The sequence below is a fragment of the Dermochelys coriacea genome, chromosome 15 (genome assembly GCF_009764565.3).
Source record: "Dermochelys coriacea isolate rDerCor1 chromosome 15, rDerCor1.pri.v4, whole genome shotgun sequence".
NCBI classification, from domain to species: Eukaryota; Metazoa; Chordata; order Testudines; family Dermochelyidae; genus Dermochelys; species Dermochelys coriacea.
The window spans coordinates 15,405,850-15,425,419 of NC_050082.1; the positions used below are offsets into that span (position 1 = coordinate 15,405,850).

The 19,570-nt window shown below is 53.6% G+C and overlaps 1 protein-coding gene across 3 annotated transcripts in view; it reads left to right on the forward strand.

Moving 5' to 3' along the window:
* Positions 1 to 19,570, forward strand: part of SEPTIN5 (septin 5) — a 70,654-nt gene extending 51,084 nt beyond the window's left edge. For all 3 annotated transcript variants that reach the window (XM_038373240.2, XM_043498079.1, XM_038373239.2), the window contains 9 exons: positions 769 to 855; positions 2,291 to 2,414; positions 2,803 to 2,937; positions 3,994 to 4,111; positions 5,136 to 5,237; positions 5,996 to 6,092; positions 8,169 to 8,304; positions 14,053 to 14,155; positions 15,127 to 19,570. In XM_038373240.2, the coding sequence (XP_038229168.1) occupies positions 769 to 855; positions 2,291 to 2,414; positions 2,803 to 2,937; positions 3,994 to 4,111; positions 5,136 to 5,237; positions 5,996 to 6,092; positions 8,169 to 8,304; positions 14,053 to 14,155; positions 15,127 to 15,183 (959 nt within the window). In that variant the 3' untranslated portion in view covers positions 15,184 to 19,570. The remainder of the gene's footprint in view (positions 1 to 768; positions 856 to 2,290; positions 2,415 to 2,802; positions 2,938 to 3,993; positions 4,112 to 5,135; positions 5,238 to 5,995; positions 6,093 to 8,168; positions 8,305 to 14,052; positions 14,156 to 15,126) is intronic.

The following is a 19,570-nucleotide window of genomic DNA, read 5'->3' on the forward strand; positions in this document are numbered from 1 at the left end:
CTCAGCACGAACAGGGAGCTGGCTCAAGCCCCAAACCAGTGCCCTGCCCTGGAGGTACTGAAGCCGTTTTCAGGCCTGCCAGACCGCTGGGTGAAGCCCAAGTCCATGGGAGTGTTGTTAATAATGTCAATGGGTCAGGGGTTCATCTTCTCTGTTGAGCCCAAATGTCTCCTTTCACTCTCTGTTTAATCAGAACCGATCCCCAGACACCCACTAAAGAAACCCAGGAGCACAGCCACAGCTGGCTGAGCCAGGTGCTCTCTGGTGATTGCCTGATCAGGCCCTGGGGCTGTGGGGCGGAGGCGTGTGCCCACACCTGCACACCAGCCCTCTTCCCCAGAGACTCCAGCATCGGCTGGATCCTTCCCAGGTTCTGCTTTCCAGTGTCCCAGACGAGCATTCTTTGACTCCTCAGCCCTGCCCCGCCCCAGTCTGCCAGTCGGACACTTACTTGGGAGGAAGGGCTCTTCCGGCTCCTCCTTTAGCCCCCCTGAGCTGAGTGTGCTGTTCCTCCGCCAGCCGAAGGTGTGACTGCAGGTGGCAGAAACAGGGCTGGCTAGGAGCCTAGGCAGAGAACAGGGAGGAGCTGGGCTCTCCCATTTATACAGAGTCAGAGGGATCTTGCTGGGGATGTGCCCGCCAGTGTGCTGCCCCCGAAAGGATTGTCTCTCGCTTGCTTTGGCTCAGGAGGCAGTATTGAAAGCCTTGCTCCAGGATTTCTTTGTAATCCGGGTGCTGGGTTGTGTTGCTTTTCTTTGTGTCCATTAGGAGAGTCGGGCCTGGGGAAATCCACCTTGGTGAATAGCCTGTTCCTGACCGATCTTTACAAAGACAGGAAGCTTCTCAATGCCGAGGGTAAGTGAAGCACAAGGGGGATGTGTGGGGCCAGTTGTTTCCACAGGGACTAAACTGGTTCTCTTTTCAAATACAGCACTTGGAGTCCTCACATTAGCCACAGCACAAAGCACCCCACATTCCTCACTGCCGCTTAGCTGCTCCTTTCTCCCCAGCGAACCACACAGCCTCTAGTATTAGAGCAAGAAAAGTTTGGGGCAGGGATTTCCAAGCACTAGGGTTTTCTCTCCAAAGAAAAGAAAAGTGACCTGCTACATGGGGCCTGTTTGTTTAGATCTTCAGCTTGGTCTCTCCTTCCTGGACAGTTGGGCAGAAGCAGGGATGCAGCCTTAGTCCCTGGCACATAGGAGGGCCTGCTTTTTTCGTTAACAAGGATCTCCTTCTGAGAGGATTTGTATCAGAGGCTGGCCATTTAGATCAGTTGGTCTAGTGCCATATGGGGGTTTCTCCTAAGGTATCAGGTGTTGGTCACTGCCTGTGGCAGGATGCTGGCCTATGATATGATGTTACGTGGCAATTCCTATGATGTCATCTAGAACAACACAGACTGCGTATGAAAAAGGTTTCTAGGAACATCCTGTAATATTGGGAGGCAGTGTTCCTGCTAGTTAGATCAGGGGCTGGGAGTTGGGACAATGCCACTAGCTCACTGTGTGGCCTTGGGCAAGTCACATAATTGCTCTGTGTTCAGTATTATGCTCATTTTACCTGATCTTCCTCATGGGTTCAAATTTCCTCCGATGCACTCCCCTTTCTGGCCTGCTCATAGTCATGTGGACTTCAGCAAAGCCAGCAGGGCAATGGAGGCAAACGTGCACAAAGGCTCTCTGCTTAGAGCCGGGTGAAAGTTTTCCATTAACACTGGTTTTGGATGGAAAATTGGATTTTCAATTAAATGAAATTTCCCCCAAAAAATGTCTGCTTTGGGCTGGAAAATTCACTGGAAAAGTGAATAGCTGAAAACCAAAATATTTCAATTCTGAAATGCTGCCATGGTGTCTCATGAGAGTTTCGGTTCAGGTGCCTCATCCTCCTGTTTTCTTTTATGGACCAGGCTCCCTGGCTGCACTTGATTACCCATGATGCATCACCTCCCCATACCAAGCCCTTAATGCATGATGGGAAATGTTGCCTATGCTGGGCACCAGGCCTTTGTAGGCAAATGAAAGCAGGAAGCACCCAAACTACAACTCCCATGAGGCACTGCGTTTCCCATTTCAGAATCAGATATTTTGGTTTTCTTACATTTTTGTCCCTAAAAAGACACTTTTCAGTGAAACACTCCCCTGCCCATAGCAATTCTGCCTGGGACAGTGCAGGGTAGTATTGTGGGAGTTGGCCTGATGCCGAGGACCTGTCCGTGTGCAGACCCAGCCTGGGGAGGGGGTCTCCCAGCGCTATCCACTGGTTTCAGTTCATTTATTTCTGTTTAAAGAGCGAATCAGCCAAACGGTGGAGATCCTGAAACACACTGTGGACATTGAGGAGAAGGGCGTCAAGCTGAAGCTGACAATAGTTGACACCCCAGGCTTTGGAGATGCTGTAAACAACACTGAGTGGTGAGGGCAGCTGGGCAGGGGCGCCGGAACGGAGGGGCCGGGGTCCAGGGCCCCATCACTTTTTACTGGCTGTAAGGGCAAGCAACTGGGGGGAGGAGATGGAGAGGAGTGAGCAGGGGGCGGGATCTTGGGGGGGGAAGAGGCGGGGTGGTGTGGGGCCTGGGGAAAAGGGGCGGGGCCATGGTTCGGGCACTGGTGGCTCCCCCACACTTTTAGGGAACTTGCTCTGCTCTTGACCCTAAGGCTCCGTCAGCTACCATTTCCTTCCCTCCTGGGCGATGGGAGCAGGGCGGGGGGATGCTGCTCTCACGCGTTACAGAGAAATGGCCAAATTCAGCCCTTAGCACGGTATGGTAAGTAGTGGTGTATGTTTTCATTGATCCCCCAGCTGGAAGCCCATCACCGATTACATCGATCAGCAGTTCGAACAGTATTTCCGCGACGAGAGCGGCCTGAACCGGAAGAACATCCAGGACAACCGAGTGCACTGCTGCCTCTACTTCATCTCGCCCTTCGGACACGGGTGAGGTGCTGCGCTCGCTGGGAGCCAGTCTCCTGCCTGGGGCCACGTCTCAGAGTGGTGCATGCAAGGATCTTGCGCGTGGGCTCCTGCCGGTGTTAGCAGGAGTCATGAGAGCAAAACCCTGCCTCTTTTGCTTTCCTCCCCCCTCCACTATGGGGGCTTGTAGCACTTAGCGCTTACATAGCAGCACTGCCCAGAGGGTGCTGTGTCATTGTTAAGCCATTCATCCTCTTACGCTGGTGGGAGGAGCCTGTGCCCAAATGTCACCCTCTTGTGGCAATGTGGGGGATTGCAGGTAATGAGTCTGAGTGGGATTTGGGGCTAGAGGCGCTAACAGAAGGATATCTGCTCTTGCCCAGGCTAGCCCTCCGTCACCCCCATCTTGGGAGTTTACTCATTGACGTGACACACTCTGATCACATGATCTTGGCTCCACGGTGCTCAGAGCAAGGCCTGTTCTCTAGGCACTGATCCCCTGCAGGCCCAAAGCCCAGTTCTCTCTGCTGCTCTCCTGGGGGAGCAGAAGGAGAAAACCAACATGCAGCCCCTGATCGTCAGTCTGGTGGATCTGTGCCCAGTGCCGGACATGGTGGGGGCAGAAAGAGCTTTAAACTGCCTTTACACCTCCCAGTCCTGGTGCCAGCCTGTTCCCTGGCGTACATTAAGGCAGCCCCAGGGACCTTGCCCAGTGGGGGTACCAAGGGAGCCGGATCTGATAGCTTCATGCTGTGCAAGGTAACTGAAGTGGGCCCAGGGTGGGGACCCCAGGCAGGGTTTATGCTGTAGGGGAGTATATACCCATCTGGTGTCTTTCTGATTCGATAGGCTGAGCTGTTACGTTCAAGCCACCCCCCATGCCCTAACTGCACTAGCTGAGAACTCTCCCTGTGGCTTGTAACGTTGGCAACGCCATTGCCCCAGGCCCCGAGGCTGAGTTTCTCTAGCCCCCCGCTTACTGCTAAGAGGGCATCTGGCCTGGTGGTGAATTGGAGTGCCCCCTCCAGAGGAAAAGCAGAAGTGTGAGGTAACCCCAGCCACTTGCCCTCCCTGCTGCAGGCTCAGGCCGGTGGATGTCGAGTTCATGAAGGCTCTGCATGAGAAGGTGAACATCGTACCCCTGATCGCCAAGGCCGACTGCCTGATCCCCAGTGAGATCCGGAAGCTAAAGGAGAGGGTGAGACACGCTGCTGTCTGTCCATAACATGTTATCAGGGCTCGGGCCGCATGGCTCCCCCAGTCCCAGGTTCTGCCTGAGCCCTGCTCGAAGGAGGCTGACAAAGCCCCTCCTGCTGGAGAGGTAATCAGTGGGGACAGCCAGCCAGGAGCAAGCAGACTCTGCACCTCTGCTTTGTGTCAGGGTTGGAGCGGAGTGGCCCGACCCACAGCCCTGTCCCATTGCTCCCCATGTTTCATGGGGCCCATGCAAAATAACCCCTGTGGGGACCCATCCAGCTCCGTCCCCCACCCTGCCTGGTGCCCTGCCCACCAGAGATCCCTGCTCCTGCTGCAGAGTCACCGCTCGCGTCTGCGTGACGCTCTGTCGCCTCTAGTGTCTCTGGCGTAGGGCCCGGGGAGCCAAGCTGCCGTAACCGTAGCTCCTGCTCCTGCCAGTGGGTGTCACCTGCTTCAGTGCCCCCCTTATTCCCCTCCCACACACAGGTGTGCCTAGATCCCCTAGGGCTAAGCTGGTCTTGTTTAGAAGACAGTTCCTCTCCTTGGTTCCTTCCCATGCGTCACTGGGCAGAGGCGTCCCTGCCTTTGAATTCAACACAGGCAACAACAAACTAGGGAGCTTTAGGTAGGTCATTTGTCGAATCCCACAGCAGTTGCTGGCGATAGGGGAAATGGGTCCAAACCCCGCCCTCCCTGCCCATCTCCAGATGCCCCAGTCAGGAGCCAGCCCTGATGGGGCCTGGTTGGTTGGCTTCCCTGCTTTCATCGCTTTTCCTCCTTGCCTTGGCCTTCCCGGGAGCATGGCAATCTCAGGAGAGAGCCTGTTCCCCAGAGAGTGCTCTGCAGGGTTTGGAGAAGAGTCCACAATGCTGTGTATTTTCCCCGCTGGTGTTCCCAGCCTGGGGAGGCCCTCCCTCGCCAGCGACCAGAGCAGAGAGGCTGCAGCGAGGGCGGCTGCACTCTCTGGTCTGCTGACGGGCTCTCTGGTGCTGTCATTCCTTTTGCCTTGCCCTGCGGGGGAGCAGATCCGGGAAGAGATCGACAAGTTTGGGATTAAAGTTTACCAGTTCCCAGACTGCGACTCTGATGAAGATGAGGAATTCAAACAGCAAGACCGAGAGCTGAAGGTGAGGAAGGCCCTGGACCTCTTCTGCCAGTTCAGTAGTCTCATCAAATAATTGCTCCAGCAGTGGTTGCAGAGTCCCCAAGGCTGGTGTTTCCTGGGTGGCCAGGTGCCCTTCCCCCATCCCACCAGGAAGGATACCCCAGTGTCCGCCAATCTGCATGTGTGATCCAGCAATGCCGCTGGCAGCTTCTCACATCCCACTTGGCGGTGCGGCTCCTTCCGTATCCCAGTACTGAGCGTCGGTTTCTGAGTGACGCTTGTCGCCATGGAGCAGCGATTCTCTCCCGACGAGCTGTCGGGAATGCATCGCAGGGCAGGGCGTGTGGGTGAAACAATGTGACTGCGCACAACTGGCGGGGGGCAGACAATGGCCCTTGAGCCACCGGGGGGGCCAGGCCCCTTTCTGTTCCTGAGCTGGCTCGGGGCTGGGCTAGCAGAGAGTCCCTGAGCGTGGCATGCGCAGGGCAGCCTGACCTGGTTAGGGGCAATGTGAGCTGGCGTCCTGCTGACAGCCGCTCCGGAAAGGGGCAGCGTGTGCCCCTCCCTGGACAAGCTCCATGTTCGGTGGCTGGAACAGGATGAGGTTCCTGCATGACTTTCCCGCCTGCACCCCCACCACTGGGCCCACAGTGAGAACTGAGAACACAGTCACCCTGTGTGGGCGTCATAACCTGAGCCCTTGGGGCTCCCATCTGGGCCATGCGTGACTCCTGCCAGCCCTGCCCGGGCTTCCTCATTCCTCGGCGGCTCTCGTTTCAGGAGAGCGCTCCCTTCGCCGTCATCGGCAGCAACACGGTGGTGGAGGCCAAAGGCCAGAGAGTGCGTGGGCGGCTGTACCCCTGGGGCATTGTGGAAGGTAGGCAGTGTTCCTGGGCGCCTGGCAGGGAAGCCAGGAGGAGTGGATGAGGGCTGGCAGCTCTGAGGCAGAATTATGGCCGGTGGAGAGTCAAGCTCAGTGCTGCGCTGGGGCTGCTGGGAGCTTTCTGTGAAGGCCTGTGGCTTTGGAGCCCCATAGTGGTAAACAGGGTCGTCCCTACCCAAACTACACAGCTGCGTAGGGCACCAGGAAATTTGGGGCACCCAGCTCCAGCTGCATCCAGCTCCAGTGGCCAGCCTGATGCCCCGGACGGATGCCCTGCTGCCTTCCTGCACTGGCTGCTCCTGCATCCCAAAGCCCCTGCAGTGGGGCTGCGTAGGACACCACAATCTCTAGGGATGGCCCTGGTGGTAAGTGCGTGTTGGCAGCACACAGTCCGGGACGCTGAGGGCACGTCTGTGCTGTATTCACCGGGTGTGACTGCAGCTCCTGTACACATACCTGAGCTAGCGTTAATCTTGCCAGCTCAGGTCCTGGTAGCAGTGACGCTGCAGCAGCACGGACTTCAGCGGTGATTAGATGGTGTCCTCTCATGTTACCTCCCCACTGGTCTGCTTTTGGCCAGGCCGATGTTGGTGGCAGTGGCCTGTGAGCTGCTGTGTAGCCACAATACACCCACAGTGGGGCGGGTTTGTTGCTTAGATGGGAGGAAACCGTGGTTTTGAATGAGAGCGATGCTGGCATTCTGCAAAGGCAGCTCCCAACCCCTAAGCCTCATTGGCTCCAACCAGGGGAGTTGGTGGTGCTCAGAGAGCCCTACCAGCAGCGATACGTTCCAGTGGAGAAGAGTGCTATGCAGTGAACATTTCTTTCAAGGGCTGAGCTGCCTCACTTTGCCTGTAATTTTCTGTTCTCCCTGATTATAAAATCCCCTGGGCCCAGTGCCCCAGAAATGGGGATGGTGACTGATCTGACTCTCCTCTGGCTTGTCGCGACAGGGTGCGTGCGGATATTGGGTTGTACAGGCACTAGTGTGTTGTGCTAGGGCTGCTCAGGAACACCCTGACAGCTTGGACGGGGCGGATGCATTGCATCATTTGTGTTTGGGAGGAAAAGCAGCTTGTGTGGTGTGACGTGGTCTGGCTGCCCTTGACTTTGCAAGCTAAAAAATAAAGGAAAGGAGGCAGGTCAGACTGGGGACCTGACCTCCCCTGGAACTGGCCCTTTTAACTCTGCAGATACGCAGGGAAACAATTAACTGGAAAATCCTGAGCCAAGCCCACTTATGGCTGTTTCAGAAGAGGAGTAAAGCTGCTGTTTGCATGGCTATACAGGGTGACACTTGTTAGATACACACAGAGTGTGCCCACACCTCAATGCAGCCCTGGTGTGCCTGCCTCCCTGTGACTTCATCTCCCTGTTGTGTGTTCCTCCTCTTCAAAAGCAAGCGAGTCTGGGCCTAATCCAAAATCCATTGGGATCAATGGAAAGAAGCCCATTGACTTCAGTGGACTTTGGATCAGGCTCTAGATTTAGGATGAAGATAGACCCAGAGACCAGGCTCATAAAGCCCTTCGATTTGATTCTGATTAGTTTCCATTGCTAGCTGCAGTCCCAGAGACTGTGCCCGGTTTGATGAATACGATCCATACCCCTTGGAACCAGTGTCCCCAGTCAGAACCTGCCTGCCCCAAGCCTCTGCCCACACAGTCTTCTTTCCCAAAGCCCTGGAGCCAGGTGAGCTTAGCAACCTGGCCTACAGGTCAGCAGATTCAGGCTCTTGTGACCAAGGGGAGAAGCAAGCTCTAGAGCAGAGGACCCTGTTGTTGGAAATGTTCTGCCTCCAGCCCCTTCCCATTGAAAACAGGGCGTTGTTAGCTTGAGTCCAAGTGCCCTGATATCACACCAGCAGAGAGGCAGCCCCATGGGCATGTGTACCCAAACAGCATGAAAGGGGGGTGCCGGGCAGGGTAGGAGATGGGCTAGTGGGGCGGTCTGGAGGGACCTTGCAGGGACAGGGGTTGGATGTGGCGAGGCTCTGAAGGGGCCATTGCTCATCCTTGCCCCCGGTCAGGTGTTGGGGTGAAAGCCAAGTGCTGTTTGCTGCTCCCCCAGTGGAAAACCAGGCGCACTGTGATTTCGTGAAGCTGCGGAACATGCTGATCCGGACACACATGCACGACCTGAAGGACGTCACCTGTGATGTTCACTATGAGAACTATAGAGCTCAGTGCATCCAGCAGATGACCAGGTGGGTGCCCGTGGGCGGCTCTCTTCTCCTGCGCGTCCAGTGCCTCGGGTGGGGAGCTCTCATCTGCTTCTTGTTGACGGGGCTCCGGGGTATTCCAGTGCTGGGGGGATGCTCTCTGCAGAGAGAAGTTGCAGATGGCAGCCAGGTGTACTGAAAGGAGAAACAGCTAGCCAACGTACCCCGATTGCAGTGTCTCTGAGAACCACCACGGGGAGACCTTTGTGAAGCCTGGTCACTGCCTGGACGCGCCCACCCTCAGCCCTGCAGTGTTGTGAGCACCGAGAGAGATGGTCCTAGTGCAGGAGCCCTTTTCAGTGGTAGGAAAAAATGGAGCTGGTCTAGTGACATTAACGGAATCAACTGTCCCCCTGGGGATTTGTCTGTGAACAGCACGTGTTGCCAGAGCAGCAGCCTGGAATGGGGGGGGGGAAGTTGGCTGCTCTCACGTCCTCGGCAGTTGTGGCCGTGTCTTAGGCATGACATCACTCCTGAGATGCTGCTGTTTCTCTGGCAATGCATCTGTCGGAGCAATTAGCGATTACTGAGTCTTAACGAGTCACCGAAGATTGCCCTGCCCTCTCATGGGTCACTGCATTCTGCTCCCCTGCAGTTTCAACTGGAAGGGAGAGCTGGTCACAGAAATCTCTTAAAAATCCCCCCATCCCTGCAAATTTGAAATGTCAAATTTTAAAAATCTCTAGCACACTTCTGTTGTAGATTGTGACCTTCCCTTCCTATGCTCAGCTGTTGCCTAGTGTTGCTGTGTGCTCTCGCATTCCACCCCAGAAGTGGCTGTATTACACTGATGGGCAAATAATGTTTGTACACTGGGTGTAAATACCTGTAAGTGTGCATGTGGATATATACATGTGATGTGTGTGCACAGCTGCATAGAATCAAATTTCTATGACAGACAAACCTATTCATTTTCATTTCAGAATCCCAAGAGAGCTAGGTATGGAATGATTAACTCTAGAGAGCTGAGAGAAGTGATGTGTTGGCCTAAATACTGTTTAGATACAGAATTTAGTAACCATTTAAAAGAAGAAGATGAATAAATTACTTAACTAAAACAAAAAGAAAAGGAGTACTTGTGGCACCTTAGAGACTAACAAATTTATTAGAGCATAAGCTTTCGTGAGCTACAGCTCACTTCATCGGATGCATTTGGTGGAAAAAACAGAGGAGAGATTTATATACACACACACAGAGAACATGAAACAATGGGTTTATCATACGCACTGTAAGGAGAGTGATCACTTAAGATAAGCCATCACCAGCAGCGGGGGGGGGGGGGGGGGGGGGGGGGAAGGAGGAAAACCTTTCATGGTGACAAGCAAGGTAGGCTAATTCCAGCAGTTAACAAGAATATCAGAGGAACAGTGGGGGGTGGGGTGGGAGGGAGAAATACCATGGGGAAATAAGAAAAGGAATACCCGTGGCACCTTAGAGACTAACTTTTTGCAAATACAGACTAACATGGCTGCTACTCTGAAACATGGGGAAATAGTTTTACTTTGTGTAATGACTCATCCATTCCCAGTCTCTATTCAAGCCTAAGTTAATTGTATCCAGTTTGCAAATTAATTCCAATTCAGCAGTCTCTCGTTGGAGTCTGTTTTAGAAGCTTTTTTGTTGAAGTATAGCCACTCTTAGGTCTGTGATCGAGTGACCAGAGAGATTGAAGTGTTCTCCAACTGGTTTTTGAATGTTATAATTCTTGACATCTGATTTGTGTCCATTCATTCTTTTGCGTAGAGACTGTCCAGTTTGGCCAATGTACATGGCAGAGGGGCATTGCTGGCACATGATGGCATATATCACATTGGTAGATGCGCAGGTGAACGAGCCTCTGATTGTGTGGCTGATGTGATTAGGCCCTATGATGGTATCCCCTGAATAGATATGTGGACAGAGTTGGCAACGGGCTTTGTTGCAAGGATAGTTCCTGGGTTAGTGGTTCTGTTGTGTGGTGTGTGGTTGCTGGTGAGTATTTGCTTCAGATTGGGGGGCTGTCTGTAAGCAAGGACTGGTCTGTCTCCCAAGATCTGTGAGAGTGATGGGTCGTCCTTCAGGATAGGTTGTAGATCCTTGATGATGCGTTGGAGAGGTTTTAGTTGGGGGCTGAAGGTGATGGCTAGTGGCGTTCTGTTGTTTTCTTTGTTGGGCCTGTCCTGTAGTAGGTGACTTCTGGGTACTCTTCTGGCTCTGTCAATCTGTTTCTTCACTTCAGCAGGTGGGTATTGTAGTTGTAGGAATGCATGATAGAGATCTTGTAGGAGTTTGTCTCTGTCTGAGGGGTTGGAGCAAATGCGGTTATATCGTAGCGCTTGGCTGTAGACAATGGATCGAGTGGTATGATCTGGATGAAAGCTAGAGGCATGTAGGTAGGAATAGCGGTCAGTAGGTTTCCGATATAGGGTGGTGTTTATGTGACCATCGCTTATTAGCACCGTAGTGTCCAGGAAGTGGATCTCTTGTGTGGACTGGTCCAGGCTGAGGTTGATGGTGGGATGGAAATTGTTGAAATCATGGTGGAATTCCTCAAGAGCTTCTTTTCCATGGGTCCAGATGATTTCCATGGGTCCAGCCATTACCCTCTGATCCCACTGAGAGTTACCAAAAGAAACTACAGCATTTGCTCAAGAAACTCCCTGAAAAAGCACAAGAACAAATCCGCACAGACACACCCCTGGAGCCCCGACCTGGGGTATTCTATCTGCTACCCAAGATCCATAAACCTGGAAATCCTGGACGCCCCATCATCTCAGGCATTGGCACCCTGACAGCAGGATTGTCTGGCTATGTAGACTCCCTCCTCAGGCCCTTCGTTACCAGCACTCCCAGCTATCTTCGAGACACCACTGACTTCCTGAGGAAACTACAGTCCATTGGTGATCTTCCTAAAAACACCATCGTAGCCACTATGGATGTAGAAGCCCTCTACACCAACATTCCACACAAAGATGGACTACAAGCCGTCAGGAACAGTATCCCCGATACTGTCACGGCTAACCTGGTGGCTGAACTTTGTGACTTTGTCCTGACCCATAACTATTTCACATTTGGTGACAATGTATACCTTCAAATCAGCGGCACTGCGATGGGTACCCGCATGGCCCCACAGTATGCCAACATTTTTATGGCTGACTTAGAACAACGCTTCCTCAGCTCTCGTCCCCTAATGCCCCTACTCTACTTGCGCTACATTGATGACATCTTCATCATCTGGACCCATGGAAAAGAAGCTCTTGAGGAATTCCACCATGATTTCAACAATTTCCATCCCACCATCAACCTCAGCCTGGACCAGTCCACACAAGAGATCCACTTCCTGGACACTACGGTGCTAATAAGCGATGGTCACATAAACATCACCCTATATCGGAAACCTACTGACCGCTATTCCTACCTACATGCCTCTAGCTTTCATCCAGATCATACCACTCGATCCATTGTCTACAGCCAAGCACTACGATATAACCGCATTTGCTCCAACCCCTCAGACAGAGACAAACACCTACAAGATCTCTATCATGCATTCCTACAACTACAATACCCACCTGCTGAAGTGAAGAAACAGATTGACAGAGCCAGAAGAGTACCCAGAAGTCACCTACTACAGGACAGGCCCAACAAAGAAAACAACAGAACGCCACTAGCCATCACCTTCAGCCCCCAACTAAAACCTCTCCAACACATCATCAAGGATCTACAACCTATCCTGAAGGACGACCCATCACTCTCACAGATCTTGGGAGACAGACCAGTCCTTGCTTACAGACAGCCCCCCAATCTGAAGCAAATACTCACCAGCAACCACACACCACACAACAGAACCACTAACCCAGGAACTATCCTTGCAACAAAGCCCGTTGCCAACTCTGTCCACATATCTATTCAGGGGATACCATCATAGGGCCTAATCACATCAGCCACACAATCAGAGGCTCGTTCACCTGCGCATCTACCAATGTGATATATGCCATCATGTGCCAGCAATGCCCCTCTGCCATGTACATTGGCCAAACTGGACAGTCTCTATGCAAAAGAATGAATGGACACAAATCAGACGTCAAGAATTATAACATTCAAAAACCAGTTGGAGAACACTTCAATCTCTCTGGTCACTCGATCACAGACCTAAGAGTGGCTATACTTCAACAAAAAAGCTTCAAAAACAGACTCCAACGAGAGACTGCTGAATTGGAATTAATTTGCAAACTGGATACAATTAACTTAGGCTTGAATAGAGACTGGGAATGGATGAGTCATTACACAAAGTAAAACTATTTCCCCATGGTATTTCTCCCTCCCACCCCACCCCCCACTGTTCCTCTGATATTCTTGTTAACTGCTGGAATTAGCCTACCTTGCTTGTCACCATGAAAGGTTTTCCTCCTCCTCCCCCCCCACCCCCCCCCCCCCGCTGCTGGTGATGGCTTATCTGAAGTGATCACTCTCCTTACAGTGTGTATGATAAACCCATTGTTTCATGTTCTCTGTGTGTGTATATACATCTCTCCTCTGTTTTTTCCACCAAATGCATCCGATGAAGTGAGCTGTAGCTCACGAAAGCTTATGCTCTAATAAATTTGTTAGTCTCTAAGGTGCCACAAGTACTCCTTTTCTTTTGCGGATACAGACTAACACGGCTGCTACTCTGAAACTTAACTAAAACAGGTTTCAGAGTAGCAGCCGTGTTAGTCTGTATCCGCAAAAAGAAAAGGAGTACTTGTGGCACCTTAGAGACTAACAAATTTATTTGAGCATAAGCTTTCGTGAGCTACAGCTCACTTCATCGGATGCTGTAGCTCATGAAAGCTTATGCTTAAATAAATTTGTTAGTCTCTAAGGTGCCACAAGTCCTCCTTTTCTTTTAACTAAAATAGTTACCTCCCTCCCTACATTGTTTTGGTTCTAAATCCAACACCCCTGTGGTTTTCCTCCAATTCTCATGTCTTTGCTGATTCTCTACACTTCAAGTCCGAGGGAATTGGGATGCAATAGTTTTCTATGGAGCTGAACTCTAAGATAAATGTGCATTGAGTCAACAGGGCCACCAAGTGGTGAGAGGGTGCAGTGACACCTTGGAATTCTTTAAGGGCTGCCTGTTGCTCCCCGAGGGTTTTTCACCACTTGGATGTAGTGGCCCAGCTTTATTGCTAGGATTCGTATAATTATACTGGCTCCATGTTTTGGTCCTTCTGAAAAAGGCCTGTGAACATGGTACGGTTGCTTGACAAATGTTGCTATTTCATGCCGACCACTGTCTATGTGTGGGTGTATGTTTGCGTATATTTATCTCAAACAGCGAGAGAGACCTCAAGACCATGATCTGTAAATGCCTCCCATAAATTTGTCATCAGCACAGCTCGTGGCTTATTGGTTTGCTGATGTGGCCTTAGCGTAAGGTGGTCAGAGATGCCAACTCTTTAAGGGCTTGGGTTTACTCTCCGCAGTTGGTCTGTGGCTTTCCCCTATAATAGCTGCCGCAGCCCGCTCTTCTGAAATCTCAAGTGTGATACGTACCTGCATGTGAATGGATCCCACACATTCTTGCCATGCTCCCCCAAACTGCATCCAAGCAGCCTGGTGTCTGTGCCACTCCCCAGCTGGCTGGCCAGGCGCTTGGGGTTGTGATTGTGCCCTGGGGTGTTTGTGACAGGCCCTCGTTCCCCGCTGCGCAAACCCCAGCTTGCCTGGGACAGGAACAGACTGAATTTCTCCACTCTCTTCCCCCCACAGTAAGCTGACTCAGGACAACCGGATAGAAAGCCCCATCCCTATCCTGCCTCTTCCAACGCCTGACGCTGAAACAGAGAAGCTGATCAAAATGAAGGATGAAGAGGTGAGTACCCACTGCACCTTGCCCTCCTCAGCGATGAGCAGAGGGGCTGCCCCAGGCGAGGCTGTCCTGGGGTTCACTGGTGCCCCCGTCCCTGCTCCCTCCTCTGCTTTTCCTTCTGCTGCCCTCTGCGCTCCCGAGCTCCCAGTCAGGAGGGCAGGGCCCGGAGGCTGTGTCCGTTTCGGATAGTAGCGATTCCATCCCGTGAACTGCAGAGCAAGGCCCTGTTCAATGCCAGCAGCCATCAAGTTCGGAGAGGAGTTAGCGGGTGTCTCTCTGAAAGCCCCTTCATCCCTCCCAAAGCTGAGCAAAGCACCAGTCAGCTCTGCCAAGGTGGGCACCATTGGGTTACAGAGTCAGAGGGTTTAAAGCCAGCAGGGACCACCCCTGCCATGGTCACCCTGTGACCTGAAGCACCCAGAGTCAGTCGAGTGGGTGCGAGGACCAGGAGTGCACCAAGTGCAGACTGGGACCACGCATGGTTCCCTTATACAGCCCGGCCAGGTCACACAGTGCACACTGCCTGCTGTGCAGCTGCCAGGTCATGGTGTAGCACAAGCTCCTCCCTGTGCCAGCCATTATTGGGGAAAGCGGCAGGAGCAGGACGTGGGGCAAAGGCAAGATCATGAGAAAGGGGGTGATGGAGGGCAGCGCCTCGGGCAGCGCGGTGCGTCAGGGTGAGCGCCACCCCATCCGCCATCTCCCCGTCGCAGCGGTAAGCAACATCTCCCATCCTGCCCTCGATGGTGGGGGCTCCTCCAAACCCCGGCGGCGTGATCCTGAGCACCCTGAACCGTCACTAGCTAGCCCATGCAGACAGCAGAGTGACACGCACCGAGTGGGGCAGATGGGGGCCTGGAACCCCACTCACAAACATGCCGTCCCAGTAACAGGGCAAGCCCACCGCCCCTGAGAGCATCGCACTGGCCGGGGCGGAGCCGTGCACTCTGACCTTCCCTCTCTCTCCCCTGCAGTTGCGGAGGATGCAGGAGATGCTGCAGAAGATGCAGCAGCAGATGCAGGAGCAGTGAGAGCCAAGAGGATGGAGGGCAAAGGGAATCCCTGGCGACCTTCTGGGGCCCAGCTTGAGAAGTGGCCGCTGTAGGAAGAAGTTCCCCGTTGCGCAGAGACTTGTGGGCGAGAGCTGTGCCCCCCACCCCCTAATTTATTAGCAGTGACACTGGCTTTCCTGTCAGCTGGAGTGTGGAAGAGGCTCTTCGCTTAGCAATTTACTGGTGTGTTTTTCTTTTGTTTTTTTTAAGCCTGGGAAGTGTCTAAGGCATTTTTAGAACCGTTCCAACTTCCAGATGTACTCAGCCCTGGCTAGGGAACGCGCCGCTGTTCAAAGTCACAGTTTCTTTGGCGTGTGAGCTTGAAGACTCTGTGTAAATGCACGTAAATGTTCACTCCCAACCAACGTGCTGGGACCCTTCCCCCCACCCCCCTTGGGCCAGGGCGGGCACCTAGTAGGACAAATGTTCCCTCTGCACCAAGAGCTCATGAGTTGGACCCAGCCAGTCACCCCTCCCCCACTGGGGGATTCCAGGCCACCCCGCTGCTCTGCATGGGAGAGCAGTGGGCTGGGAGGGGGGGTGGAGTTGATCAGGGGACACTGGCCTGTGGGGGTATTTTTAAGGTGCCTGAACATTCCTGTCTGATTTTCTTGTTGAGAAACTCCAGGATCTTTTGCACTGAGAGATCAGCCCCACCCACTAGGTTAGAAGATACCAGCTTCCCCTGCCCTCATTTGGAGCAGTGTTTCTTAACGACCAGTCCCTGGCCTGTTGCCGGTCCCTCAGATCTCCTTGACACAGCTTAGGAAGGCAGGGAGCCGGTCTCAGGAATCAAAAAGGTTGAGAAACTCTGGTTTGGAGCATAGGGGTGAGGATGCAGCACTCGGTGCTGGGAGATCCCAGCTTGCAGACGCAAGGAATACAGGAGCAGCCCATGAGGTGCCAGCATTTTCCCAGCCAGCCCTGCTCCTGCTGTGGCCAGACCAGACTGTGGCTCTGAGTCCCCAGCAGAACTAGGGAGCAGTTAGCAGGAAGCTTGGTGGCTTTTCCTTCGCTTCCTGCTCCCTCTGGGGTAAGGGAGGGGGTATCCCTGGTGTAGCCCCGCCATCCAGCCTGTGCATAGCCCTTGGGCTCACTGGGAAAGGTGACACCCAGCCAGAGGGACCAAAGAGCTGAGGGCAGGATCCCAGTTTGTACCTGAACAGTGGAAGCCTCGGGGCAGGAGACAAACCCTAAATACGGAGCTTTCCTCATCCCTGAGCATTCGCAGCCTTGCTGGCCCCTGAGTCCGTCTTGCTGGGGAGGGAGGACATTTTCCTTTGCACCGTTCTCGCTGTGCACACCGGGGAGCTGAAAGGCTTCTATCGGGGCAGCGGTGGCAAGACAGGCTATGTACAGGGCTGGCCTTATGGAAAATGACACCCTTGGCTGCCCTTCCCCGCCCCACTCACGGCTGCACAGGGAGGAGTTTCTGAGCCTGGGGGCTCCCCTGACCGCCTAGCAGCAGGATGGGAAGGGGAGACCCAAGGGCTGGCCCGCTGGCTCCGCAGGGGCAAGCCCAGCTGCCTGCACCTACCCGCCTGGCTGGCAGCTCCAGGCGGCATCATCCACCCCCAGCCCAGCTGGCCAAGGGCTTCAGCCCTGGGCTCGCCTGCATTCACTCCCATTCTGGCAGCCCAGGCCTGCCATCTTGTGGCACTTGGATGGCGCCTCCTTGGGCAGTCGCCCATGTTTCCATCCCGTAAGGCCGGCCCTGGCTGTGTAGGGAGCAGGTTGGTGCTGAATGGGTTGTGGGCAGCAAGGGAGCATTTGAGTCCCTGGGAGGAGGGTTAGCACAGCCCAGCTCCGCTGGCTGTGCACTGCCCCCTCTCTTCCCTATCACCCAGGACTCCACCCAGCAGCCTTTCTGGGCTGTAGCTTTAGGCATCCCCCGTTTCCCGCCCCTGGTCCTAGCCATGGGGACCTGCGTGGTTGAGTCCCAGCTCAGGGCAAGCTGGCAGGATCTGGTGGCATAGATACGAGGGCTGTCTGCAGCAGCTGCTGTCATTTGGCAGGTTATTTTTAACCAAGCATAGTAAAGGAGCAACCAGAAGTGTGGCCTGTCTGATAGTAATGCCACTGGCCAGCCAGGGAAAATGGGCCCGGAGGCTAACTGGGTCTTCCCTTAGACTCCTTGGAGTGCTGGCAAGGAGCTGATTGCCTGATGCACATGATGGTGGGTCCTTCTTGCCCAGCCCCTGGTTCCCGCTCTGAGTCCTGTGGATGCCCTGTGGCTTTGTGTTGTCCAGCTCTGACTCCTCGATGGCTGGCTCTTGGTGTGACACATGGCGTTGGCTGGGTCCAGTTAAGTGCCAGGGCTGCTTCTGCTAGCAGTGCGTCATGCTGGCTTCTCTCAGCAGGACCCTGGGCCTGATTTCTTGTCCTGTTGGTGAGTAGCTGGGGGCGGGTGTCTGTTACTCACAGGCAAGCCTCTTTTGTCTCGGGTAGGTGTAGGAGAGACAGGACAGACCTTGGAAATAATGAGGAGAGGCTAAGCTAATGAAGGGCGGCAATGCCTCTTGGACAGATGTCTAAGCTAGGCCAGGGCAAACTGAACCTCTGAGCTTAGAGGCTGGCTCATTTAAGAGGTCTCTTTTGCTGCCCCAATGAAGTGCAGAGCGGTGCAGTGTGTCTGGGGCCCAAACTCAGGCCAGAAGAGCCATGTCACTATCTCCCCAGCTCCTTTGTCCTGTCCCATCCCCTCTGTGCGAAGCACGTAAGAGATGGGCAATGCTATGCCAGGGTAGACTGAGGGGCCATTTACTCCTGTCTCCAGCACTGTCCAATGCCAGATGCTTAAAGGGAAAGTGTGAGCCGCCTCGCCATAATGCACTCGCTTGTGTGGTATTGTAGCCCGAGGGGACAGCTTCTTCCAGGCCTGGGCTGGTGATCAGCTACTATCCTGACGCATGAGAATTGCTAACTTGTATCAGTTTTGTTAGTGCTAGTGTAACTGCAGTTGCTGTTCCTGTTCATTGGAGCGTCTGTTCCCTTTTTGTAAAGCTTGATAAGTTCCTTGCTTCTGCATTATCCTGAGGCAGTGAATTCCACAAGTTAACAATCTGTTGCAGGTAAGGTGGTAACATTTCCAGACCAGCTAAGGGGGCCTCTGTGTCTAGCACGTTTTGGCCTAAGAAGAGGTAGAGATTATCATCTTCCCTTTAGCATTAGATGACAGCTTGGTTGAGTGCAGCCTGCAGCTGTACTGGTGGTTGACTCCACAAACAAGGCACTGAAGCAGGGCACTGCTGTGGGTCTGAGGCATTTGGCAGGATAGGGCACCGCAGCCAGAATTGCTGACTAAGACATCTGCCCCCTTTCCTGGCGAGGACATCTCCATCAACTCAGTGCAAACTTCTGCTAAATCAGGAAACGTTTCCCAGACCCGTTCCACACAGAGCTGATCTCCTCAGCCATGGGCAGGGGTAGCGTGGCATCAGAGAGGGAAAAGCACCTTCTGCCAAGGCAGCTGGAGCTGCAACTTCTCCAGAGTGGGAAGTAGGACCACAGAGACCCACCAGCAAAGACAAACAGCAGGTTTTCTTCCTCTCGGGAGGCTGTGGGGAGGGCTGGCTGCCTGGAAAGGCATTGGAAATGGAGGTGACCCCCTGGAATGCTCTCAAGATCTGCCCTCTGTCTGCATGTTCTCAGAGTGGAGTCTCCCCCTGTTGAATCGAGCCGCCCTTTGACTGGTAGAGGCGTTCCTGGGTAAGCATGGCTGGCGGTTCTTCCTCTGGCAGCGAAGGAAGTAGAAAGTATGGCTAGGATGCTCCTTCCCCCAACACACACCCCTGCACACTCACGCCCCTGCATCCTGAGTCTTTGCCAGTTTCTTGCGCTTCTGAGCAACTCCAGGCGCTGAGTCTGGCTCCATCGAGTTCTTGTGAGCTGTCACTGGGCTGGGGGTTATGGGTGCCACGTCTCAAACCATGTGCCTGATTCGGGAGGTGGTTGTGGGATGAACCCGTTTGTGTGCCACTGCTGCAGCGGTCCTGGCTCTGCCAGCACACGCTGACCACATGCATGCCTTGTCCTGCATCCTGTTCCTCTGGGGTGGGGGGAATTCCATTTTTCACGTTGTGCGGTGGCTTTCCCCGCTCCTTCATTGCACACGCAGTAACCCTGGCTTGCTCGTGACCATGTGATTTCCGCATCACCTTGCTCTGTTCCTAGGCGCTTCCTTTCCCTGTTGTCGGTTTGGTTGGGTTTTTTTGTACATTACTGTTGAGTACTTTGTCATTGTGAACGAAGAGAAACAAACCCTTTGGAAACGTGTCCATTTTATTAAAATGATGATGGCTATTATTATTATTAATAATGTTTACTACCTGAACTGGTCAGTGAAATAAATACATGAAAAAAAACC